Source organism: Haemorhous mexicanus, chromosome 3 (genome assembly GCF_027477595.1).
Source record: "Haemorhous mexicanus isolate bHaeMex1 chromosome 3, bHaeMex1.pri, whole genome shotgun sequence".
Taxonomy (NCBI): Eukaryota; Metazoa; Chordata; class Aves; order Passeriformes; family Fringillidae; genus Haemorhous; species Haemorhous mexicanus.
The window spans coordinates 34,381,319-34,408,544 of record NC_082343.1 but is presented as its reverse complement, the minus strand read 5'-3'; the positions used below and the strand labels follow the sequence as shown (position 1 = coordinate 34,408,544).

Here is a 27,226-nt window from a genome sequence, read left to right as displayed (position 1 = left end):
CCTTCCCTGCACTTATATCTCTCAATACAAGGCAGGTAAGAAAATCAATTCTCCTCTTCCTCTGAGGATTTACAAGAGACCAAGCACTTTACTGAAAAAATTGGAAAGAAAACATGGGGAAAATTTATCTGTCAAATGTAAACAAACAAACTCAAGTATATGATAAAAAATACAGGAGAAAACCAAGAAGCAACTACAAAGGACTTTTTTATAAATCAGGATTTAAGCAATCTCTACTCATTACCCAACTCCATTTTAAACTATCAAAGCATGTCAAACCTTGCTTGCTTTGGTTTTGACAGTCAATCAGCTATCTGATGAAAGTAGGGCAAAATTACTAACAAAGATTTCCTATATTCAATGCAGTAATGCTTGACATCATAAAACCAGCTCAGAGAGAATTTCTCAAAACTTTCTTCCCTTCTTAATTACCTTTTTACTGTTGACTTGACCATTTATACTAGATTTGCAAATTCAGCTTAGACAGTTCTTACATTTCTTGTATGATAACACCATAAGACTCTGAGAAACATTTCATACCTTCCTCACACACAGTCATGGAAAACGAAGACAAATGGTGATTTTGCCTTCTCCAGAGGTCCATGTGCAGGTAGTGATTACAGAAATTCAAGCTCTGCTGGGGTCCCTCCCTGATGCCCCACCTCTGGTTTTACACAGGGTTCAGGACTTCAAACAGACTTCCACTGATGATGTTGATAGAAGCTCTTCCATTGACTTCAGCTGGGTATAAACTGGTTTTTACTGAGCAGGCTGTTGAGTATCTTCATCCTCTACAGTTTCTCAACTTTATCAACTACTACAGGAGTCAGAAACTAACAGAAAAAAAACCACTTTTACTGAGTTAAGGAAAAAAAGAAAACCAAGAAGAAAGCCTTGTTGACCTCCATATGTTTATTTTTTTAAACAATTTACAAATAAAAATGTTATATTTATCCAAGGAAACACATTTAATACTTTAGTCTTTAACAAGCTATACAAATGAGAACCATCACACTCAATAGTTCAAGGACCATTCAGGGTAGGCATGCATGTGTCTGTATCACATGAAGCGAGTCCAGTTCCTGACACCAGGGTTCTGATCTTCTACTTCTTCAGAGCTGGTCAGCTGCTAAATGATTTAACACAAATAGTTACTGGATCACAATAAAATGAAAGAAAGCCCATTTCAAATCACCTAAGTGACCTCAATATGTCTGGTCCAGGTGTCAGGCCACAGAGCCTTACCGATTAGTTTTCTTCTCCAAAAGCCAGTCGGGACAGATTTTCTCCCCTTGCTTAGTGATGTGGCATCCATACATGTGCTTATACAATACAGTGAAACACCTTAAGTACAGATGTAATACAACAGTAATTACAAAGCACAGAGACAGATAAACAGACAAATAAAATCAACTCTAAACACACTCTTGCATTTCAAACAGCAAAAGAAAACAAACCCATGCATTACAGTTCAAAGAAATTTTCTGTTTTAGTTCTTCTGCAAGTCTCCATTTCCTCAGTTCTAAATTGCTGTTCCTGAGCTTGTCTCAGCAGCTGGGCTACTCAGGGTGCTACTGACACAAACTGGGTGAGCTGGAAATCTTTGACCAGGACTGGTCAAAGAATAAAAGCCCCCAAAATAAAGAAGACGTACGCATTATAAACGAGATTCCATTTTAATAGCAGAGTGTAGAAAAGAAATTGGCAACAAAATTCACATGAAAAAACATTTTACACAATTAATTATGTACAGAATAAAGTACGTGACTGCCTTCTGATGATTTACGTTTCACTTTAGTCAAGTCCTACCACAGAATGCAAAATACACCCAAAACTCTCAGCTGGAACAAAAAGAAAAACAAACAAAAACCATATACATAATCCCAGCTCTGGCTCCTCAAATATTGGGATTGGCTGGGTTTACTTCAACCCACTGGGCTTTCTGCTATGCTTTCAGCAATTCCTGATTTCATTGTAGCTTCCAAACTACTGTCAGGAGCTTCTGTTTGCTCAGTCTTCTTGCTCTGGATGGTGCACATTCCCTTGCCTCCTGAGCCACCCACTTGCCCATGTGTTTCTTTGAGCCCAGGCATTAAAGTTTCCATGCACCCAGAAGCCTGACTTTCTGTGCTGCCTCTGTCACAACTCAGAGACAGCATTTCAACAGTGCCACCTTTGCTCTCCTTCACTTGCACAAGTATCTCAGACGTGGGAGAAATGCCCTGCATTTCTAGAACTGGCATGACCACTTCTGTAGTGTCACTATTTGAGGTCTGTGATCCAGGCTGCAGCATAGGCTTCTGAGAAATCCGTGTGCAAATTTTATCTTCACAACTATCAGAAGTCAATGTAGTAAAATCAGTAATCTCTGCTTCATTCACTGTTCTTTCAATGCCCAGTTTTTTAAGTTTACTGGACTCTAGCCTAATGGACGCAATAGTTTCTATTTTTGTGACTTCTTCTGTATTTTCCTTTAAAAGTCCTTCTGAAAGGATGCTGAAACATTCATGTTTTACCTTATTGTCTCCCAGACTGAAATCAGTGCTTTTCAACTCAAGCTCTGTTTTCTGGGAGGGAGTCTTCATGTGTTTCACATCCTCTGATGGTCTCTTGAAAAGAAAATTATCTAATCTTGCATCAGATCCAGTGTGTCCTGATGACTTTTTTTCATTTTCAGCTACTAATTCTAGATTGGATCTGAGTTCAACGATGTTCGAGCAGGTATTGACTAACCGTTCAACGCCCTGCTTCTGGGTTTGGTTATCTAACACTGCATGGCCTGAAGGTTTAGGCTGAACTTTTTCTTGAGCTTTTAATAGGGTACTTTTAGTTTCTGTCTGTCCCTCTGTCAATTCCGAAGCATCAACCTCATTAGAACTAGATTTTATTTCTGGATTTGGAGTATTTGATAGATCCCTCCTACTTTCAGAACAAGAATGAGTAGTGACTATCTGTTCTTTTCCATTACTAGTTCTGGAAGTGTCCCAGAGCAAGTCTGGACTATCAGTTTCTGAGTGAGTTCTACAGTTATCATTTAACTTTACCAAATGGGAATTTCCCAAACTTTTAATTTCGTTCTGTGTCTCTGGTAACAAAGTCTTTGCGTGTAGACTACGCTTAGGCTTTACTGCTTTTATTTCCCAGTCTTTTGTCTCTGTCCCCAAGGTACCTGGAACATTTGTGTTTGTAACTGGAGTTTTATTTCCATCTTCCTGTCCAACCTTCTCTTGGACCTCAGTTTTCTGTAGATCACAGAATTCCAGACCGCTTGCCTGCTCTCCACCTCTTGTATCAACAAGTCCAATTTCTGCAGTCATCTGGATACCAGAAACAGGGTTTTTTCCTGGTAATTCTGTGACTGACAGTTCTGATAGGTGAGGCTGAAGTGATTTCTTGTTCATTTCAGCCCGATTTTCAACAGGAACTAAACTCCCTGTCACTTTATTACACTGTGAGGAATCCACAGTCTCAGAATCCTCTTTCAACGAGGATGAGCTACTATCTGTTCTGTGACTTGCAGATAAATCTGCAGGTTTTGTTATGTTAGGGTTTTCTCCATTTGGAAGCGCAGAACTTGCAAGCTTGCTGTCAGCTGAACCCTTTCCACCACTACTGTAGAAAATATCATAGAGATCTTTAGCATTGGCTGTGGCCAAGCAAGAATTTCGTTTCTCTATCTTTTTTGCTTGTTCACTGAAAGCAGTTGAAGGTGGTGGTGGTCTCACAGGCATTGCCAACATTGTCTGTTCACTTTCAGATACACCTGGAGCTACTTCATCTGCGGGGATGAGAGCTGCTGGCTGGACTGCTGGGGGAGGAGGAGGTGGAGGTGGTCTATCCGCAGTCTGAGAAGACTCGTTTTTTTCTGCGGCTTTCAAATCCTCCTCTGAGCCTTTTAAAATTACTTCTTCTCCTCCAAAAGCTTTTGATATGATATCTGGAGGCAGTAGAAGATCTGCATTTGTTTCTTTTACCACTGGCAGTGGTTTGGTGGTAGTTCCAGAGGATTTTATGGATAAAAAGGTGTTCAAAGGTGGTGGTTTACTAACCGTTGCAGTATTAGACTTCCTGAAAATCATGGTGGGGACTGGTAGATTGGGGAGAATTTTTGTTGGTGTCGGTGTGGAAACAACTGGTATCCATGGGCTAGTGTGTGGAATAACAGTTTTTCCAGATAGCTTGATTTCAATGGGCTTGATATGGGATTTCACAGGCTGACACTTGTTCTCCTCTTTGTTTCCTTCTGTATTCTCTTCCTTTGCAACAGCTCCTGGGGTTTTATCCTCTCTCTCAGTCTTTTTCCAGCTGAATTTCCCAAAGGAGGTCTGGCTTGGTGATTCCTTTTTCAATTCCTCTTTCTTTTCTTCTTTCTTCTCCTCTGTCTTCTCTTCCTTCTTTAGCTTTACCGTAATACCCATTTTTCGCCCAGAAGAATCTGTTTTGCCTTGAGTTTCATTATTCCCTTCTCCTGACTCTGGGATGCTCTTTACTTCCTCCTTCTTTATTATTTTTGGGGTTTTCTCATCCTTTTCTTCCTTCTGTTTCTCAACCAGTTTCCGTTTCAGCTCGTTTTGCCGCCTGCGCTCTGTCTCCAGAACTACAGCCAATCCAGCTTGACGGTCTAGATTTCGCCTCTCTTCATAGAGTGGGTTTTCATCTATGTATTTCTGTGGAAATAAACAGCAACATCTTAGCCACCATTTTTCATTTCCATGAAAAATAAATAAATAAAGGCAACTCTCTGATAATTCTGACTTGCTCAGTAAGTGCCATCTCAACAGTAAGAGAACAGGGAACTTTTTCCTACCAAGAAACTGCGGTATTACAAACTGCTTGCAGCAGTGCTGTCACTTTACAGTAGACACTGTTTCAGCTTCATGCAGATAAAATATCTCAATGTACTGGTGCAGAGGGAAGTTCTGCTTATTTAGTTCAGTAGAATGTAGTGAAGATAACCAAATACATATACTCCAAGGATTTAAATGTCATTCTTCAGGAAAGGAAGACAGAACAAGCAGAAGCTAAGGTAGGGAATGTCTCTTTCCTAGTACATCAGTTACCAACCTTATACTTCTCATTGTGGGGATGACTTTTCACATGCTGCTCTGCTGAGATCTGATCTCCAAAAAATTCATGACAGAGCTGGCAATAATATCCAGTGATGGGAATCAGAAACTCAGAGCCTGAAAAGGCCAAAGAAAATTATCAGGAAAACAAAACCTAAGAAATGCCAAGCTCTTAACAAAGTTGATCAAAGAACAACAGCAAAACCTCCAGTAATGTTCTTTTTGGAACAGTTAATGCTGCTCTCCTTACAGTTACATAAGAACCACTACTACCAGGAACAAACATGCAAAGTGAAGAAGTTTATTACTATGGTTCAAGATTTAAGTGCTCTTCATCATATTAAGGTAATCGAGTATTCAAGTAGGTTAACATTTCCTACAGCCTTCATCTACTTTCCATCTTTCTGGTACAGTCTGCTCAAATACTAAAAACCTGGTTTATAAACGGAACACAAATATTTTCGTTGAAGTTCAGCAAGATTGCATCCTTGTGCCTACAGAATCTGCTACAGTTGTCGAAGACACTACAGATTCTTCTTTAGTAGGCACAACTAGAAATACGTAACAGATTAATAAAATGAGTTGATCACTGGCAGGCCTTTTAGACATTCATATTTTAAATCCTATATTCCTTTTCAACTCAGTTACAGCTCCTTCCATATGTCTGTCTCAGATTCTCTGTATCTGCACTATAACAAGTACTCATCGGTCAATTTTCAGGGAGACCTCTGCTAAAAATGTACTGAATGGAAAAGTCTGCTGTAAGACTGTGTGGAATACTGTGCAAGAGCTACCCAAATATTGCCAGCTATTGTGGTCATGCTCTGAATTCTAGTATGTTGGCAAAAATTACTGCAGAACTACACTGAAAGACAGCTGGTATCCAAAATAAAAAACTAATCTCTAAAAAGAGAAGAAACCACACTTTTCCTACACTCTCGCTTCAAGACCTTTTACACAAGAACAGTTGAGAAACTAAATAATTTGCCTTTTTCCTAATAATATAGTATCAATATGTGCTCCTATACCAAGGTAAAGTTTTGAAAATTCCTTTCTCTGAGCAAGTGGGACTTGCTGAAGGGCAAAGAGGAATGATAGCCAAGTTAATAAAAATTAACATACCTTTGGCAGGAACTGTTATCTTATCAATGCGTTTTATGGACTCTTGTTTGGTCTCGCTCTGGGTCTTCGAAGCCCAAGGTCTGTTGTAAGGATCCAGGGTCTATTTGCACAGTGACAGAGGTATATAGGCTCATATATTACACTAGCAAGGCAAGTAAACTTGTCTTTTTCCTTTTTAATATCCTTTTAGAACACTGAACATTAAAATCAACGTGCAAATATTTACAACAACTTATTTTCCTCTCTTTTCCCTCCCACTTTGCAATTTACAATGACAAAATAACCTGTGAAAAGTGTAAAATGTAAATGACTGCAAAGAACAGGTAAACATGTGAAACACAAGTGGCAAACCCGAGCAAACTGAACACAGGCCCCATTTACACTATTTGGAATACACCAGTAGCTGTACAACTGCTCAAGTCCAACATTAGGGGGATAGAATTTGATAAGTTACTTCTTGGGTTCGTAATTACTTCAGGTTCTCTTGTAAAATGTAGTTCTGTGATGTATGTTTTAGTGTTAATATTCATAGCAATATGAAATGCACTTAGTGAAGGAAGCCTGCAACATACCTGTCTGTGTTTCTTATTATGCATGTGTGTGAAAAAGTCAAACATGGTCCCGCAGATGGTATTGCAGTCTTTGCACCAGTGGTTCCCTGCATCATAATATTCATAAATATTGGCCAACTGGAAAGGATGTTTGGAGGACTGTGAAGAGGATTCTGCTGCCTTCGGGCTTCTACCTCTCGATTTTTCATTAGTAGTTTTTGATTCCTAAATTGAACAGAAGGAAACACTTCTCTAAGACAAGGCAGGACAGACAAAATGCTCTAGAATTCAGAACCTGCCTCCAGCAGAAGCCATACACACAAAAAAAAAAATGTATCACCTGCTTTTCAGCGCCCAGGTTAATTCCACTGTTTCAGAGAGCTGGTATTGCCGACTAAGATGCTGCCTGGCTGCAGTGAAGATTCCAATAAGGGTCCCAGATGTAATGGCTGGATGGTTGCAGGTAATCAAGGAACCAAATGAACAAATTCCCTGGGGCATGCACCCTTCCCACTTTATTGGTTTCACATAACAGTTCCAATTTACCATACTAGCCAAACAGTGCCCAGAAGACCTCAGAGTTCCCCTAGAGGCATTCAGAAGTTACTGTAAAAGTAGTTTGGATGAAAGCAGAATGGAAAAGGAAGCAAAAATCAGGTGACTAAAAGTATTTAACTCCATCAGTTTTATCAGATTATCTGAGTGTTCCTAAACTCTCCAGAAAACTTATTGTTTAATAATAAAAGAAAGATGGTGTTTTGTTAATTACCTAAGCATATAGGGTGAAGGATCTTGTGATTTAAACATGTGATGCTTGCACTTACATTGATCTGTATAGAAAGACGCCATACAGTGATATACAGACATTTCAGGACTCTATCCAAAATTAACACTAAACTAAACTTTTAGCAAAACAAATATTACCTGAAATATACCATGAATGAGCCCTGGTAATTTAGGTTGCAATAGTACTAGATGTATTTTGAGTTCTGAGTTACATTTTCAATGGCATAAAGTCCATCATGTTATCATCTTGCATAGCAGTCTGGAAAGAACAGCATGTTAATTTAGCAGACTCGAGTTGGTTGCATGATTTCCAACTTATTCACTACCAGCACTGAACAAATTTATTTAAGCAGATTCAAAATTGTCAAATAACACCTGCCTTACTTTAAATTCCTTAACACCACCCCCCACAACATGTACTGTAAATCAAAGAATGAAGAGACAGCCAGGCCACTATGCACCCCACAGATATCCATATCCCAATATAATCTAGTTCTTGGTAGCAGAATAAGAAGTGACCCCAGGAATATTTGCATGTATTCTGTCAGCAAGAACATAGCAGACATTCTCTTGAACAATGAGATCAGCTTATGATCTGCAGGAGGTGTATGGAAGGATGTTCACAATGTCACACAAGCATCAAAGTTTATGTTATTTATAGACATAAACCTACAAAAATACTATCTCAATCAAAACTTTAAAAAGACAATACTTCTCAGATAGACAGGTAACAACCCACTCTCAACAGTTTGTGCATTACCCCAGCTCAAAGATGCCTTTATCATTTGCTACTATTTAGAGCCCAGACAGGGTGATCTGTCTGTTTAGCACAGATCACCTGGCTTCACCTCTGCATTGACTGTGTAACCACAACACACAGACACAGGGTCAGCAGCAAGGGACCACAAGGTGCCTTGCAAATAAGCAGAAAGGCAAAGGCTTTTGCCCTCAGGCTGGCACAGTCAACCAACCTCAGTGTTGAAAGGCCAGCACCATCTTTCTTTTAATGAGAAAAAGTTAACCAGAACTACAACTTGAATTGTAGAGGCTGAAGGCCATGTCCTGTGTGCCTACATTTGTATGAAAATATTAAATGTTCCTGTCCAGGAACTCACAATTTTCCATGTTAAAATAAGGAATGATGAAAAGGAGATCAAGTCATTACGGGTTTGGATGTCACAGACAATGCAAATTAAAATAATGAGAAATATATTCACACGTGCCATATCTCAAGAAAAGAAAACAATATAACTTAAAGCAATGTAGGACTTAACAAACATTTTTGCCTACTTTAGTTTTATGAAGTGGTGACTGAAGCAAACGATTTGCTAAAGTAAGCGAACAGTAAACTTCAGAGATGTTTCAAGAAACAACAAAAAAACCAAAAGCAAGTCTTTAAATTAAAGACACCTAATGAGTTCTCAGACCACAATAAAGCATAAGGAAAAATTTACAGGATAAACAGATTTGAGTGGCTTTGGAGGAAATACAGAATCACAAAATGGGTCAGGTTGGAAGGGACTACAGTGGGTCATCTGGTCCAACCCCCGTGCTCAAGCAGGGTCATCCCAGAGCACATGGCACAGGATTGTGTCCAGATGGTACTGGAATATCTCCAGTGAGAAAGATTCCACAACCTCTCTGGGCAATCTGTTCAAGTGCTCAGTCACCCACACAGTGAAGAAGTTCTTCCTCACATTCAGCTGGAACTTCCTGTGCATCAGTTTCTGCCCATTGTCTCCTGTCATATTGTTCAGCACCACTGAGAAGAAGAACCTGGCTCCATGCTCTTGACATCCTCCCTTCAGATAAATTGATGAGGTGCCATTTCAGTTTTCCTTATACCTCTTACCCTACTAATATTTTCCTCTCTGCAAAAAATATATATGCTAAGATCTACACAAAATTAATCTATAATTTCCCATTAGCTATTTCTGTTACATATTTGAATAAACATCTGAAAAGCAGGATAATTGATTTCCTGGATACAAGCATAACCTTTCAGATGGTAGTATCCATCTGACTTTCAAAGGAAAACTATCTTCTGGAATGCAGTAAGCCTGTTCTGGTACATCCAGCCCAGAGTAGTACAGACCACACCAGAGAGACCATACTGATGCATACTGACATTTCTGAAGGGAGAACATGTGTACATAAAAAACATCTTACGCTGACCATCATCTTTAAGTCCTGTGATTTGTTACTATCATTACCCAGTGAGAAGACCAACATGCTCCCAACTTTCAGAGAGCTTTGCTGCTATAAACACTCCTATAAACATGGTTTGAAAGGCCATGACAGAAATTTTGTAGAGAAAAAAAAAAAAAGTCTGTCCTCCTGGCATGGTATTGAGACCAAACAGCTACACACACTCACGATACTGTTCAATCCAACCAACACCTCAGTGATACCAAGATAAAGAACAGTAAATGGTGCTGAACTGCACAAAACCCGAGGGACATTATACACACTGATACATCGACTCTCACCTGCATGCACCATCAAAGCCAGTGTATGAGATGTGGTAACAAATGACATCAAATGATCCTTTAGTAAATGTCTGGGACCAGCTGTCTGCCCAGTGCCCTCTTCTCTTAGTGGGAAAATCATTAGCACACAAACTTTAAGACTTTACCTTGTTGGAGGAAGATGTTTTCTCTACACCTTTTGCATTTTCTGACTTGCTGCTCTTTTCCGAGGAATCTTTACTTTCCACAGATGGTTTCCGGGGTTTTTCAAATATGTTAATCCCCAGGATTTGTGCTACTTTGTCAAGCTCAGACTGCTTCTTGTCAGCTGCATCAGATTCTTTATGCAGCTCTGCAATCTCCTTCATAATATTCTCTTGTAGTCTGTTCACCTCAACCAACAAGGGGTCTTTGTGTCCATCCTTCTCACGACGTTTTTTCCTCAACATCTCGCCTGAGCCAATCAAGGAAGCAGAAGAGTCAGATAGGCAACAGGAAAACTGACTTTAGATCTGTACAATAATTCCAGTAACAAGTAAAATGCTAATACAAAATCTTATGGCTAAATCTTCACTATAAAGTTGTAAAGATGAAATTGACTCTCAGGTACAGCAACACTAAATCTACATGATGTGCCTCCATAAGGATTACCATAACATACACCCTAAGAGAGGCACCATAATCCTCCAGAGTATCAATTTATAATCACTATTTCCCTGTGTGACAAAACAAGCAAAAGTTAAATTGCCTATTTTAACCTGAAAGTATCATTTTCCAAAGGTGAGGGAATTAAGTATTTACTCAGACCAAACAAGTTTTAAAGACACAAAAAATTAGCTCTCTTGAGAGAGGACTTTTCATCTCCAGATAGGATTCATGAAAAATTGAAAGGCACAATAACATCTTCAATCACTACTTCTCACTTCTTTTAAAGAAGCACTAAAATGCATAAAGTACAATTCCTTTAGCTTATCAAGCCAAGAAGATGCAAGAGCAACTGTCTGCTCAAATTTTGATGCAATTGATCTTAATATAGTAACTAGGTCACTGCTTTTTCAAGAGTTGTGCATTGCCAGGAGTATGAAAATACATTATGGACAATTCTTATTTTGGCTCTCCTTCTCCTGTTAGACACCAGGACTTGTGGCACATCCCAACGGGGGAGAAAAAAGAAGCAGGGGATGGTAGGGTGGTAATGCACTTTACCTTGCTGTTTACGAAGCCTGTCCAATTCAGTCTTGAGATAGTAAAGCTTCTTCTGCCGTGCTTCTCGATCAGTCTTCAGTTTTTCTCTCTCTTCTATCACCTAAATAAATTGGAAGGTGTCTGGATTTTCTTCTCTTCCCAAGTCAAACCGTCTTGCAAGAATAACAGGAAGACCTCAGCTTTCCAGACACAAAACACTGCTCCCTATTCCCAAAACGTTCTTGAGTATTTTAACACAATAAATATACCTCTCCCTCTGTATCTGAAAGTAACTGTATTGTGTGGTCATGCTTCAACACAGTTTGTAGGCAATTTTTTTTTCTTTTGGGCAGTGCATTCCTCTAAACTGCTCTGTTTGTTGCAGCACTTCCCAAGGCCCCTAGGCTCAGCTGGCTATTTTCTACAGGGCTAATCAAGACTAATGACAAATGGCTGTTCAAAACTCATGCAGAATCTCTACAGCTTAGCATGTTCCATCAGCCTACATAGCCCTTCACCTTGCCTCCTGCTTTGACTCTGGTTCATTTTAGCTGTTAGTTAGGTTTTGCTTCAATCTGACATAAAACATCAGGATGAAATTTGTTTCTTGTTCAATAAGGTAAAAACTGTGGCGTGAGGAGCTCACAAATGCTTTTTTCACTGGTTTTCACTGATTCTCATGGAAGGAAACAAAGCAATATGCTAAAATGAAACCTGAAAAGTTCTTTCTGCTTCTTTTCCAGCTTCATTTGTCAAGAGACAAAGCCCAATTTTTTTACCTTCACAAGGCTCTTAAAGCCTACTACAGACTTCTCCCTTAATAAACAAGTCATCTTGACTTCCCTAGACAATCACTTCTATGACAGCAACATCAATGTTGGCAGGATCTTTGAATCCTACCTGAAGCAGTTCTACCAACATAGTTAAGCTACATCTTAAACAACTTAAGAAGTTTTTTTATTATTATTTTGGCTTTGTATGCTGGTTTTTTAATCATCAAAGCACCATTCTCTCCTTCTGAGTTTTCTGCAGTATGGGGGCATCAAGTGGAACATTCAAATTTTTATACTCCAAACCATCCCAGCAAAAAAACAGTGGACTAAGCCCTAGACAAAGATTCTGTAGTGCAGACAAACCCTTAGAAGTTCTAACAAGATGCACAGATGAGCTACCAAGGTATGTCTGGCAGGAGAAAAGCACACACCTTTAGCCAAGAGAGCTCCTCCAAAAGCACTAAATTTCATTAAGAACAAAATTTCAGCTGTGCCAGCTGAAGAAATTATTATTTCTGCAAGAAGTGGAAGCTCCCTTATTTGCTGATGTAGCACTTCATACAAGTTAAGAAAAAGCTCTTATAATAAAAGATGATATTGCAACCTCAATAGCTAAAGGGGGTTTGAAAGAAAAATGGGTACAGATATTTTACCAAAGTCTGTAGTCACAGGAAAAGTGACAACAGTTTCAAACTAAAAGAGGGTAGATTTAAACTAGAGATAAATGAAGCATCTCTTTACAAGGTGGATGGTGAGGCATGGAAACATGTTGCCCACACAGACTGTGGACTCTCTAGCCCTGAAGTCTTCAAGGCCAGGTTCGATGGGGCTCTTAGCAATCTGGTCTAGTGGAATGTGTTCCTGTCTGTAGCAGTGGGGTTGGAAAGAGATGATTTTTATTTGTCCCCTCATACCCAAATAATTCCATGCCCTTATTTTAACAACAAAGACTAAGGGGACACCAGTCTGAAAACTCAAACAACTTTTGGCAATCAGCCGGTTCTTTGACAGTTGTGTAACTACAGTTTCCTATTTTAAAACATTCTTCCCCACTACTCTCAAATTATTGTACAAACCAAGATAATAAGAAGAGGAAAACACTAACACATATGACCTGAACTGGTGTCAGAGCCTCCAAGTAGTTTCCCCTAAATTCTTCTAATTTTGTGATTTTTGTAAGAGAATTAATATAAATGTAGAGGGAAGATTGTATATGATGGTGAATATACCCTTTAGTACGTATTAAAGAATGTCTAATACAAGTATAACTGTGGTATTTTGTACAATGTAGCATGTCCAGATGGAGCCTCCTGTGTTTCAGTGGCCTCTTGTTCTGCCACTGAACATCAGTAAAAAAAGCATTTAATTTTCTTTACACTGTCCCTTCAGATTTTTACATATCCCCAGATATCTTCAGGTATTTCAATATCTAAATCTCAGCAGAATAAAGCCAAGCTCTGGCCACCATGTGTTTTCTCTCTAAGATTTTGGCTGGTTCAAAGAAATTCAACTTTGTTTTTGATTTCATCTGTTCTGCCATAGCCAATGGCATGCAACTTTGGGAGATTCCACATCCATTTTTTTACAGGTGTCACAGAATAATACAGAAAATGCTTAGGAATCTTTAACAGAAGAAAACTAGGTCAAATTATTTTTAAACTGGAGCAACTCAGAAAAAAAAAAAGAAAGGGTGCACCTTTAGAGAAAAAGCTTCCACCCCACCCATCATGCAATCAAACACATTCTGAAGTATCAGAATACCCAACATACCTTCTGCTTTTGAGCCGCCCGATTTTTTTCATCCGACATCCTTTCTGTGGTATTTTTCAGAGGGTGTGAAGACAGACGAAGGGGTGCTTTGGAATGAGGAGTGGTAGGGACTTGAACGAGCACAGAACCATCTCTTTTTACATCAGGGACATCCTTTCCCAGAGAGACTGTCTCAATCACCCGGAGATTGGGACGTGTGGGGTTTGCTGACATGGCCATAGTAAGAAGACCATGAGCTTCTGGTAGCGTAGGATTAGGCTGCTGGGCAGGGGGGTACATGGGCCAGCCAGGGGCTGCATATGCCATATAGTGACCATATGCATCATATCCTGGAGGAGCCATTGTGGGAGGGGGATAGTTTTGGGGCATTTGAGCAGCAGTGTAGTGGGAATAGTTGGGAATTTGGTATTGGGAAACAGAAGTAGGTGTAGGTGGCAAACTAGCAGGAGTTGGTGGAATTGAAGGAATGAGAGACACAGAAGGAAGAGGCTGTTCTGGTGCGTGTGGAGGTATCTCCTGTCCCACTGGCTTGTTCTTAGAATAGTCTGATTTCTGAAGAGAGGACGCGTCTTTAGGCTGCGGGAAGGAGCCTGGAGGTGACGCTGAACGCTGCTGGCCCGACTCAGGAGAACGAGTGTCACTGCGGCTGCGGCGCAGCTCCCAAGCGTCCAGCCTGCGAGCCTCTGTGGAGCGGCGATCCGGAGAACGAGACGCCAGCTTTTTGCCATGAAGGCGTTCCTGGGTACGAACAGCAAGTTTGCCAATTTCAGCCACACCAATGTCAAGTCCAATGGTTTTGAGCAAGTCGTGGATTTTTGCGTACTCTGCATTTGGCTCTTCTAAAGGATCCATCTTGACAGCTGGAGCAGGAGAAGGAGGTGGGCTCATTTTCTGTATTATTATCTCATTGCCACAATTCACTGGGGGCTTCTCTATGGGGAGAGATTCAATTTTGGTCTCTTCATCCTCATCACCATAAAGAAATTTCTCTTCGTCCTCAATGTCAGGAAAGCTACGCCTCCTCTTCTCCTGAGCACTGACAGAATCAGCCATCATGCCCAGAATTCGGGAGAAACCACTGCCATCCTGACTGGCCCTCTCATGAGGCAGCAGGAAGTCAGTATGGCGATCGGTGGGCTCTGAGTTGGGTTCTACCTTTTCTTTGTGACTTAAGAAGCTTCCGAACTTCTCTTCAAACATCAAAGTGTCTTTGGGAGGCCCAGAGAGTGGGTTCCACTCACACAAACCTTCATGCAACTCCTTGTCTGAAGCCTCCACAAGAGAGCCTTGATTAAACCGTTTGAGAAAGTTTTCCACTTCAGAAGCAAAAGGAGCTACGTTGTTGCTCTGGGGCAAAGAAGACTGACTAGAAAGAAGAGGAAGATCCTTGCTGGGGGCTGGACTGCTTGAAAAGTCCTCGGGCTGAAAGAGAGAAGATACTATTTACTTCTAAGGCACTATGCACCTCACAGAACAAAGGAACGTGTTCGTTTCTCCTTGAGTTCACAGCTGAATAAAAGTGTTAGAAGAGACAATATGCAGTTGAAAGAGAAGACAGAAGATTACAAACCAAGTTGCCCGATGATTCTGGAATGCCATGTCCAACAATGAATGCTTATCTCAGAGAACACACAAAATCACAATTATATTTCAAACTTTTTGAAGGCATAGGAACTGAAATTTTAAAATTGAAACCCTGTTACATCATTTTGGATATGCTTTGAGTTTAGTCATAGTCACACAGGATTTCACTACCTTAAGTCAGATAAAAACTACTGCATTGAGGTTATTCTCAGTCACTTCTTCAGATATTCATAATTAATGCCATATTAAATAGCATTTCCAGTAATAGGTATGGAATGGGATGCTCAGTATCTGAGCACTCCTGAGATAAATATGTCACTATCAAATCAACACTGACCAGTAAAAATATGTCACTATCAAATCAACACTGACCAGTAAAACAGGCAAATCAAAGTGATGTGTTAAAACACAAAAAGTCAGTTGATCCCAGCCTATAGCTCAAAGGGGAAAAAATCAGGACATTTAAAAGTTGTTTTCAAACAGAGGTACTGAAGAAGCATTAGGCAGTTCTCTAAGTCTATAAAGAAACAAGAAAGAGACACTGCTACAGGAGAAGAGCTTCAATCAATATCCTGACTGCCTGTGGTACTATGAGAGCCAGTTTTTCTTTGAAAGCTGGCCCAGATCTCTGCATCATGGGTAGAATTTCCACAATGACATTTTACTCTGTCTCAGATTTATATATATATATATATATATATGTGTGTGTGTGTGTGTGTATATATATGTATATATATATATATATATATATGTGTGTGTGTGTGTGTGTGTATATATATATACACATATATATACGATTCCTGATTAAATGCCATAGCCACCTAAAGTTTCTAATGCACTTCAAACTTACACCGCCCTGCAGAAAGATACCTGTCCTCTTAAGGAAAGGGAAACAAACATTTGGCCTTCCTATTTTGGAAATCAAACTAACATTCTGTATCATGAAGTAACTGTTTTGGAAAGTAGAAGCACACAGACAGACACACAGAGACCAAACCTGAACAGCAGACTCTACTTCCATCTCTACTCGTTTCTTCAAAATAGATTTTTTGGGCATGGGTGGGATTTCTTCAGGCCTATACGGATACCGAGGCTCAGAAGTCTGTAATGTGTTAGTCAAGCCAGGGATTGTGTAGCCAGTGCCCGAAACATCATGATTCAAGTTTCTGCTGCGCTCTTCCTCTTCTCTTTTCCTCCTGGCACGGTCAAGCTCTCGAAATTCTTCATTCAGGTATGACGGGCTCAGGCTTCTGCTACGGCTGCGGCTTCGCCTGCGGTAGTTTCGTGTCCCCGATGAGAAACCCTGATGCTCTGCACTCACACCATGCATCTTCTCATCCTTTTCATACCGCGGACGCTTTATTTCCCGGCCCCTCTCCTCTGCCCTCAGTGGGTAAGGGGATCTCCTCAGTTTGTCACCATCTCTGTCAGATCCACGAGGCAGCTCCTCCCGACGGCCATAGTGTGGGCTGTAATCTGAGCGGTGGAGGAAAACATCTCGGCTGCGGTAGTCTTCATCATGCCTCGGGATGAAGGGACTCGAAGGCTGATCTTCATGCGCTGGGTACCTCTCAAGGCCGCGAGGACACGCGAGGCCTCTAGTGAATATCGGACCATCAGCCACATCATCCCTATGTGAGAGAAACACAGAAGTATTTGAACCAGATTAAACAAAGTCTTACTCCTACCCAAGGGTAAGAAATTTCCAAACCAGTTTCAAAATAACATCTCCCTTAATAACAGAACCAACACTTTATGTACTCAAAATGCAGGGTAGAGAGGGAGAATTATTTTTAATGTTGCTGTACATCCCTCCTAGGAAGTTACCTGCAAACACAGTGACATGAACAATTCAACTCATACAGAGGAATTAGAGCCTTGAAAAACTGATAGGATGGATTTGTTTCTGTGAATGTCAGAGACTACATGTTTTAAAAAACCCTTACTATCACGTTTCAGACCACAATCCCTCTCCTCGCCTCTCCCGGTCAGATGCCAAGGTCAGATTTCCTATTAATTATTCAAGGTATAATTCAGTTTCACACTGGCAAATGCAACCAGATCCTCTTTTTATCTTCAGCTGTGGACAAGGACCACAAATTCTACTAACATTTTCTTTTGCAACAGATATGCAGACAGCACTGACACTCATCACATGAGCCCCATAACTAAAAAGAAGCACAGTTTCTGGTATCTATAAACCAAGCACCTCCGGGCTCCTTCCCGCAGCCTGAAGATGTGTCCTCTCTTCAGAAATCAGACTATACTAGGAACAAGCCAGTGTGAGACAGGAGATACCTCCACACGCACCAGAACAGCCTCTTCCTTCTGTGTCTCTCATTCCTTCAATTCCACCAATTCCACTGTCACTAATCACATGAACCCCATAACTAAAAAGAAGCACAGTTTCTGGTATCTATAAACCAAGGAGATAAGGTGTAATTGTACCATTCTTCTGTGCCAGCCCCTGCATTATAACACATAGTGGACGTGCAACTGTCACAACATCAAAATAACCAGGTTCTTCTCTTAGAGTATCTACTTTTGGACCAATTCCTACAGACACCTACAATTAGGGGTACTGTTTTGACTAAGGCATTTTTCTTGATGCCTAAAAACTTTTCTGTGACTTTTCTTTAGATAAGGCAGAAACAAACCAAACCACTTTAAAAGTTACCAGCTGCTGGTTTTACTTATTGGTATTTCAAAGTCTAGCAAGATTGTCCAAGAAAGGAAATGTGCTCCCTAAGTGACATCAATGAGATAGAAGACTCTTTCCTGAGTGAATCAATTAGAGATAAACTATGTATAATGGCCTGAATACAGAAAAAACACCTCCTCCTACTCCAAAAGGTCCCTCCATAGATTTGAGAAGGTACAAATCAAGTCATGCCAGAAGACATCTTCAAAAAAATCTGCAAATAAATTACAGCCCCAGTTTTTCACAACAAACTAAAGAATAGCAGAGATGCACAGACAAGGTCTTTTTCCTGGGTATTTTCATAGTTTAAACATGCATATTTAAGAATAAAATCAACATAAAATTTCACTTTACCTTGCATCATTGCAAAGTATTTATTAGATACTTTATCAGTCCAACACACCTTATAAAACAAATCTGGCATGCATCTGTACACATTGTACTACATGGTATCTTTCCAGTTTTCAGCAAACTACACGTATCCACCTCCTCCAAAAACACAAAAACATCTACAAATAGCTAAATCAAATTTCATAAAGAAATGTTGTTTTCACAACCTACATAAAGGTATGTCTATTCCCAATGGCACGTTTTCTGAGAGCCTGCTAAACCTGTACAAGCTGCATAAACACACCTGATGGAGTAACAGATGTGCTTCACCATATACCTTCAGCTGATTTTGGTGCAAATAAAATTATTTAGATCCATGTCTGGCAGCTGTCGCCTACAATTCAAACTGACTGCAGTGACAAAGCACAGGAATTTTTAATCATACTTTGGAAAAAAAGGAACAGCAAATCTACTGTATTTAAAATTAGCAAGACATTCCAAATACACTTTGAACAACTAAAATGCAAATTTAAAACCTGAAAAGTAAATACAGCTGTGGGAAAAATGATTACTTGCCTTACAGGATTCTTTGAAACACGTTTTCTCTGCATACAGTCCACTAGAGTTACATCCCTCTTAATTTGTTTGCATGCTTTCAGCCAGTGATGTCCACTACTAGCTACTGCATCCTCAAGAGAGGATACAAGGTGGTACCACTGTGACCATCCCAATTCCTTCACCAACAAGAATCCATGAATCACTGGAATTTGCAGTTTCAGAGATGGAAAACAAACCACAGGCTACACACACATGATGCCTCAGAGACCTACAACTAGTGTAGAGGTAATTTACTTTTTGGCATGCTTATTCACATACACAGAAATAGAAATAAATAGTGGTATTCTGCTGTCAGCAATCAACAGGACTCCATTTTAATACACAGTCTTTGAATAGGGAGTCAGATGAGCTGTTCATATTCCAGCCAACTGTTACTCTTGATATCATGCCAAAAAACGCTATTTCAGAACACAGCCTAATGCAGACCAAGTCTCTGCAGTGATTCGGTCTATCTTTTGTATTAACCTCAGATGAAAGAATTGGTGGGATGCTCTCTAGAGCTTGTGCCAGCTCAGACAGTAGTAGAATGTCTTTAAAATACTGAGAGCCGGACAGATGGAAGATGGGGAGAGAGAAAAGGATTTATTTTTCACTTTGACAGACTGAGATTCTGGAAGACAAATAAAATACTTATTGGTTCAAGCAGGAAACCAAAGCTGCTTTGGTGACCTTGAAGACACAGTTCAGCAGCATTCAGTGTGTCTATTTAGACATGTGCAGGAGACCAGCTTCCCTAGAAACATGGGACAAGCTCTTACAGATGTTTTAGGACAGACCTGCATGTGAACACACACATTAGAAAGTCTCCTCGGGCATCCTGAAAATCCACTGCTGCCTGCAGACTCTAAAAGCCTCCCTGATTTCCTTCCTTTGGTATTTTATTTCCTTTACAAACTAATGAACCTCTCTACCATCCCAAGGCCCTACAAATTACAGAGAATAATGTGCCAAAGTGATTGCTTGAAATATCAAAGTAGAGTAGTTAGCAAAAATAGCTGAGAATAACTAAATTCAGAATTATTTGCTCCAATTACTTCAAAATTTGAAAAGACATCTTTAGGAAACACTTTTTTCTTTTGATTTTTTAATTAGAATGAGAATGTACTACATGCAAAATAAAAGTGTGATACAAGCAGTAACAATAAAGACCATTTTAAAGCCCAGTGATAGACATAAAGTCAGTGTCCCAGTACCAGGGCAGCCTCTCAGGGAAGGGAAAAAATAAATGATGAAAAATTCTTGATAAACAATGTTCTTAATCAAAAACTAAGTGTCTTTTGAAAACAAATAAAACGGCTAACAGTGAAGAAACTTAGAATTCAGAAGTAGTACCTAGATGATTTAGGAAAAGCTAACAGGTGACTTGGTTGTCACATATTTTAAGCTTCTGGACAATAGGCATCACTCAGAAAAGCACAGCCAGCACAGATTAGACAAAAAAAAAACACTCCAAATGTAACAACATTAAGTTCTTGCATACTTACACTACAAATACAAGGAAGTCACTTAAAGATTAAAGTCTACATGGTCTCACTTTATCTTCTTCTCATTCTAACTCATCTGTCACTTTTAAACCTTCTCTGGAGTCTATTCTTACCATTCTGTTTCGCATCTATGGGTTCTGTAATAGAGAAGTCAACTTTTGTGATTTCTCACTCTTACATTAAATAAACTGCACTATACCTGATGTTACTTCTAACCACACATCAGCACCACAGAAGAGGTTAAATCTAAAATCTCACCTGAGAACATAAAGCAATGGGACAAACACCACCCCTGCCCTCAAATGTTCCTAATTTGCCAGAGAAGTGCCAGTTCCCAAAATATGACTTCCTTTTCCTTCCAAAAACTGTATTCTTCCTGAGAATACACACTCATTTGATTTACAAGATTTCAGACTGCACAGGGGATTTACAAATCAAATACTGATGCCAGGAGAACTGAGGTAAAGGCAAAAAAGTGACAGTACCAAAAACCGAACTCTCATTTGGTTTTTCACACCTGTTAAAACTTAACTTTACACCTGAGAAAGACAGGAAATTTATTTATTCTGCTCACTTCCCTCACTCTTTTTTTTAAACAATTGATGATATTTGCAACAAAAATGGAAGTGGTAATGGTTTTTCCCATGCTGGATGCTTATCCCTGACCTGAAAGTGCAACTGCATGCTTCGGGGCACAAGCTGTGCCATCTTTAATTTTGCAATTCAAGACAAAGAGAATTATTTGCACAGTTTTCTGATTTTCTTTCTTTCGCCAGATTATACCAGTTCTCCTACTGAAGGCAAAGAGTTCCTAATTGTATCTACTAATACTTACACTTCACTGTTCACGGCAGTGAAGTATTTTACTGCAAAAGAATTCTCTCTATTAACTGTTTCTCTCCAATTTCAGTCAAGGGATCCTGAGAATTCTAACACTTCTCAAAAATCAGGAAAGTAGGCAACTCCTCCCAGTAAATGAGGAAGTTGAAGCTTTACACTATCTTTATACTAAACAACCTTCCTTTGAGTAAGGACTAAGGAACAGAAGGTGGCTGAAGCAGTGAAATGTCAAATGAAGTGTCTCCATGTGACATCCACCCTTAAGGGGAAGGAGGCACCAGAGGGATTGACATCACACTCCCTCCTCCAATACATGATGTGAACGCTTAGTTTAGATGGGATTTAGAAGCAGCTGACAAAATGAAAGAAGTATCTGTTGAGTTACACAGGCAGAGACTGGTTCAGGAATTCTCTGTACCACAACTTGCAAAGGCTGGGGGAATATTCCTGGAAAGCATCACTACATGCTTACCCCAGGCATTCAGTGGGCTAATGAGAAGTTTGATTGCATCCAGCAGAGCCATTCCCACGCTGTTTCACCCATGTGAATCCCCACCTGCAGAGGATCATACCTGTCACTCAGGTTATCAATTGGTGAGCCCAGTCTATCAGGCAGCCTCCTTCGCTCCGGCGTGCCAATGCAATAGCGGTCATTACCAACCGTAATCCGCAAACTGTGTTCCAGGGAAGACTCAGAGCGGAGACTCGGAGAGCGCCTCTGTAAATTGAAGAAAGAGTGCAAGCCCATCAATCAGGGGATTTTAATCTCAGCTACAGAAAGGAAAGTGATTCTGCTCTGCCTAATAAATTTGACTTGGGGGGTGGATCAATTGAAAAATCAAACTAGAAGAACACCTGTTTCAAATACTTCAATTCTATTTAGTTACTAAAGAAAGGGGAGGGTATTGACCGCATTTAACTTCTCATCCCAGGTGCTAACAACATGCTCCATATTTAAATTATCTAGAAATTTTTAACTCAAAAATACATTTCATAAATCACCATTTTGGAAGATGTAAAACCACAGAGAAAGTTACAAAGTCCCAAATTTGCTGTTGTTCTCCTTTCTTTGTAGAGAAGAAGCAGCTAAATAAACATTGCATAAAAACCAGTGCCAGGAATTTCTGAATGAAGTGTCTGGATTTCTGGCCCTTTAACAACATGAACCAGTGTAAACAAAGATTTTCCTAGCAGTGATGTTTTTTTTTAACAGTTTTCCCCTCCTCATGCTGCTTTCAGCAGATAAGCACAACATAATACTAAAAACCAATGCCACTAGAAACACCTTCTACAGGTGTCTGAAATTCCCATTACCATTATTTAAAGCTGGTAGAGGTAAACCAGAGTAAACTAAATAAAGTTACCTCGGAAAAATCTACAGCAGAGAAGACCTGAGCTCATTGCCTCTACACAGGCCTTCCTTTGTACACATACACAGTACACAAAACACCATCACTGGTAAATTATGCTTAACTAGTTATGCCTCACATTATTCTAAAATATAGCACTGGAATACAGGACTGATCAGAGTTAAGAGGAGTTCCATAAAAAACAGGTGAGACTGCCTAAAGACAGAGATACTTGGATTTGCTTTTTTAAACATACACAATATAGATTCTGCCTAACAGGAAGCAGTGAACCAGCTTCAGTTCTGCCAAACCAGTCATGCACCGCACGCTGCTTTTACTGCTGAAAACTTGCAGTAGCAAGCAGCAGGTGCACTGAATTGTCCACATCCATCCTGAGAGCATGCACCAAGTTCAGCTCAATCCTCCAAGAGACCAAAGGAACAGTACATAATATCCAACAAAAGCAAAAGAATTCTTTTACAAGTTTACCTAATAAAATTCACTTGCAGTACAAATCTGCACTAGAATCCATTGTGCATATAGCTTTAATCTAAGGTAACATATTAGTGATTTTGCTGTGTTCATTAAGTTGAATCCCAGCATTTATCAGAACACTCTTTAATTACTTCTGAAGACCAACTGCCTTATCTAGCACAATATGATCCTGCAACAGCCTGGCGGAGATACAACATATTCAAGGTGCATGCGTCTCATACAAACACATTCTAACTTGTGTCTAGTGTAACACTGAATTTTGAGGGCTGCCTCAAGAAATTACTATCTTCAAGGCCATCTTCTCATCATGAAGACTGTGGGCATACAGATGACAACCACCTCCACTGAAGAAAGAGAAGTGATGATTACATCTCGGAACAAACTCTGGGCAAAGGAAAGAAATAGTTTACATTCAGAATGTCTGGGATGTTTGGATTGCTTATGACTGATCTATACAAATTGCCCAGAGACAGCAGTTAGGGCAGCAAATATTTGAACTCCATGATTTTTTTTTTTTTTTTTTTTAAACTGGAGAAGTTCCACTTTTAAAAGGTTTTTGTATCTGGAGCACTGAACACCACCACTAGTCATACCTATGGGCGCACTGCACTGCATTTTTCTGCCTTCCTGTTCTGTCACCTAACCACAGTTACTACTGCCATATTACTGAACAGGTTGCATACCTGCTTGTCATTTCTCCATCCTCTGTTGACCCCACATGCTCCAGTCCTCTAATCTCAGCCAATTTTCTTACAAGAAACCAAAGAAGCTACAACAAACCTTTAAAAAGAACAAGCACGCAGGTCAGCAGGGATAAATAAAAGCAGCATGTGTCAGCCTTGCAAGAACAAATAAAAGTCTGCCAAAATCTCTCACTGTAAAGCCTGGACCTTCCTCTCCTCCATTACATTTCTCAGTACTCACCCTAAACCTTTGCTGTCACTCCACATTCTTCCAATCACCACAAAGATTTCCTCAGCTATTAAGAAACTAACACCATCCCTACTTAGAACATCCAATACATGGCTCCACTGCCAGCATCCCAGTTATGCACAACCAAATGTGCAACAATGCTGTAACCTTGAAGTGCATGTACTCCATCTCACAAATAATAATAATTTTTAAAAAATCCCAACAACAACAAAAAACAAACCAAAACAACTCCCAGGAACAAGAAAAAATAGGAAGAAATCTCCGAGGCTGCTGTTTTCATACCTCAATTCATATGTAGGACAGGGACAATGACGTGGAACTTGTACTCAAATTCATTTTCTCCATTTCAACCCCATGCCCTTATCCCCTAAGTGTCTTCATTCTACATATTACATCTTCCATCCTTATGCATATATTTCCCTTTTCAAGTCCTCTTTCCTTGTTGCAACCTAAATTCCTCTTCCTCGGGCTTCTGAATTCATGTCCTTTCAGTGACAGCTCCAAAATCCCACTTACTAATATATTTGTGTAACTTCCCACATCTGCACAGTTCATATTCTCAAGCTTCTGAATAGAAAAGAGGGTCTTAAGTCATAAAATCCTAAAAATTTTATTAAAACTTTACCCTAACCAGTCATGATAACCCAACATATCTGCTGTCTGCTCTGCTTCCATCACAATTAGGGCCACTCTTTGGAAAATGACAGCCTAATTCCAGCTTTTACCTTTCTCTAATTAACACTGCTTTTGTAAACAGAACTTCTAAAAAATAAAACAAACCTATATACATATTTTATGCTTTGCAACATCACTTTTGAAGAAGAAGTAGTTGTCAAACACCTGTTGGGGGACAAAAGCTTCCATGGAAAAAATGTGGATATTACACTCTAAGAATTACTTACACTGGGCTTTAGCAAACGCAAGCGTCAGCACAATATAGGTTGAAGAACTCTATTTAATTTTCTCAAGAACTCTTATTGTGACAATTGCTTCCTACAGAGGGGCTTTCCTTAAATGCAGTAATCCTGTAAATAAACAAAAAATCCATTTGGCTCATCAGTACAGCATTAGCTAACCTGATAATGCCTAATTTCTAGGATAAATAGTTTTTCAATCCTTCTCTGAATTTAGAACTGGCAAGAAAAAAAAATCATTAATCTGTAACAATTTGCTGAGATGACTGATTTAACTTGAGCCAGGAGGGTGTAAAGTAACACTAGAAGAGCAGCGTTTGTCAAAAATAATGTTTGTGCAAAGTGGACATTTTTGGTGGCATTCCCACCCCCTGTCAAAGAGGGAGTGGGAGGCTTCTAGTCAAAACTCCTAGATCAAATTTCTCCAAGTCTGAACTACCAACACAGTCAGCATCGAAAGTTTTGCTACAGCCAGCACAGGTTCACAGCCTATCGTGGATACAGTGAAATGGGAGACTGAGTGATGATGAAATCAGTTTAAGAAACTTCTGTCCTGCATCCCAGGTTGCCACCCATCAGTTGTTAACATGCAACTGTCCATCAACAACATAAACTGACATGAATCAGACAGTAAGACATTTCCTTTTTAAAAACTACTTATTTTCATCGTGGATATTATCAGTAATGCAATTTGCAAGGGTACCATACATGAACCTAAAGAGGATGGAGATAAATGTGAAATACCACGTGAAAACAAATGGACAGAGGCAAGTTTCGTAGCCTGGCTTGGCCTAACTGTCCAAGACAACATTATCTTCCTGCATCTCCAGGGCAACTCACCTTTCAATAAGAAATAACACCAAGACCTGAATTTTAATGCCACTACAATAACCCGTGAGCTCTTCTATGGCTGCAGCTCCAAAGAAATCCGGTAAGAACCTATGTCACCACGAGAAAGGGCAATCCCCATTCTTCGCAACTGCATGTGTCCTGGATTGAGTGACCATGCAGCCACTGCCTAGGGTACCCCAGTACGGAAATTTCTTTCACGGTAGCACAAACGCACAATGAACTTACTGCACACCACAGCTCAGAGGCACCAGACAATCGCTGCACCAAAGAGCACGGAGAGAAAACCTAAGTGAGCAAATCTCGCTCACGGAAAAAAAAAAAAAAAAAGCCTTCACACTTTGATTTATTACGAAGGTGTCTGCATCCAAGATGCCATCCACCACAGATACCAAAACAGAGCTTCGCATGCCCAAATCATTCTTTGCCAAGACAAAGTGAGAAGACTGGGACACCCTGTGCACAGCCCCAGCTACAAAGCGGTGCCTACCAAAGAATACCTCTGGAAGATATAAATCAGTAACAGTCCTCTTTGTACGCCCGTCGTGAGAGCAGGAAGAATTCAGACAAAGTACCCATTCAACATGCTGTCTAAAAAGTTATATTCCCATAAGTTAAACTATATGTATGTACTAACACAACCCAATGTGTTAAATGGAGGGAAATTACATCCTCTGCCTTAGCGAAAAGACAGCATCATCTTCTAACCTTCTCTAAAATGGCTCTGGCCAGTAAGAAAAATAAAAATGCAATGGAAACTAGTGGGAAAACATCACTTAAAATGGAAATTTTTTTTCCCCCCCATTTGGCTCTATAAGGAATAGGGGGAAATTGCCGCTCTCCCTCAGCACAGTGAGAGCCCGGGGCCGGTGTAATTCTGCAAGGACCTGGCCGCGCCGAGTTAGGGGCTCTGACAGCCCCCCAGGCGGGCAGCAGGGCCCGCACGGAGCCCCCTGGGTGCACGGCAGTATTTACCCGGCTGCTGCCGCCGTCTCCGTGCTCACTGCCCCGGCGGCCCCGGGGCCCGCCGAGCCCCGCTCCTCCCGGCGGCGATGGCAACCTCCGGCTGCGGTGCGGCGACGGGGACCGGCGACAGGGCCCGCGGTGGCCCGATGGGGAGCGGTGGCGGCGAAGCGGCGGCGGACGGGGCGAAGCGGAGCGCGGCGGCGAGGCGGCGGCGCAAGCGGCGGCGGGCATCGGCGGGGGAGGCCGGCCGTGGCCTGGCCCCGGCCCCGATGTGCTGAAGCGGGAGGCGCGGGACGCTGACGAGCCGCCCTCCTTCAGCCGGTGGGAGGAGGACGAAGACGAAGGGCCGGAGCGGCCGCTGCTGGAGCGGTACATGATGGCGCCAGCGGACCGGGGGTCCCGCGGCTCCTCCGGGCCGGCCCCCCCACGGCGTGCGCGCTCC

General features: G+C 40.7%; 1 protein-coding gene across 2 annotated transcripts; it reads right to left on the bottom strand.

The window, feature by feature from the left end:
- Positions 1–894: 894 nt before the first annotated feature.
- Positions 895–27,226, bottom strand: ZNF318 (zinc finger protein 318). 2 transcript variants are annotated; one of them, XR_009485740.1, is made up of 11 exons: positions 26,794–27,226; positions 21,851–21,996; positions 16,303–16,936; positions 13,722–15,143; positions 11,200–11,299; positions 10,161–10,447; positions 6,761–6,964; positions 6,189–6,288; positions 5,065–5,183; positions 1,246–4,667; positions 895–1,129 (listed from the first exon to the last, which is right to left on the bottom strand). XR_009485740.1 is itself a non-coding variant. In XM_059841304.1 (10 exons), exons 1-10 carry the CDS (start codon positions 27,157–27,159, stop codon positions 1,926–1,928), a joined length of 6,120 nt encoding a protein of 2,039 aa, XP_059697287.1. In that variant the 5' UTR covers positions 27,160–27,226; the 3' UTR covers positions 895–1,925. The 2 variants fall into 2 exon arrangements, 1 of the variants encoding a protein (XP_059697287.1); XM_059841304.1 differs by having other exon boundaries at positions 895–4,667.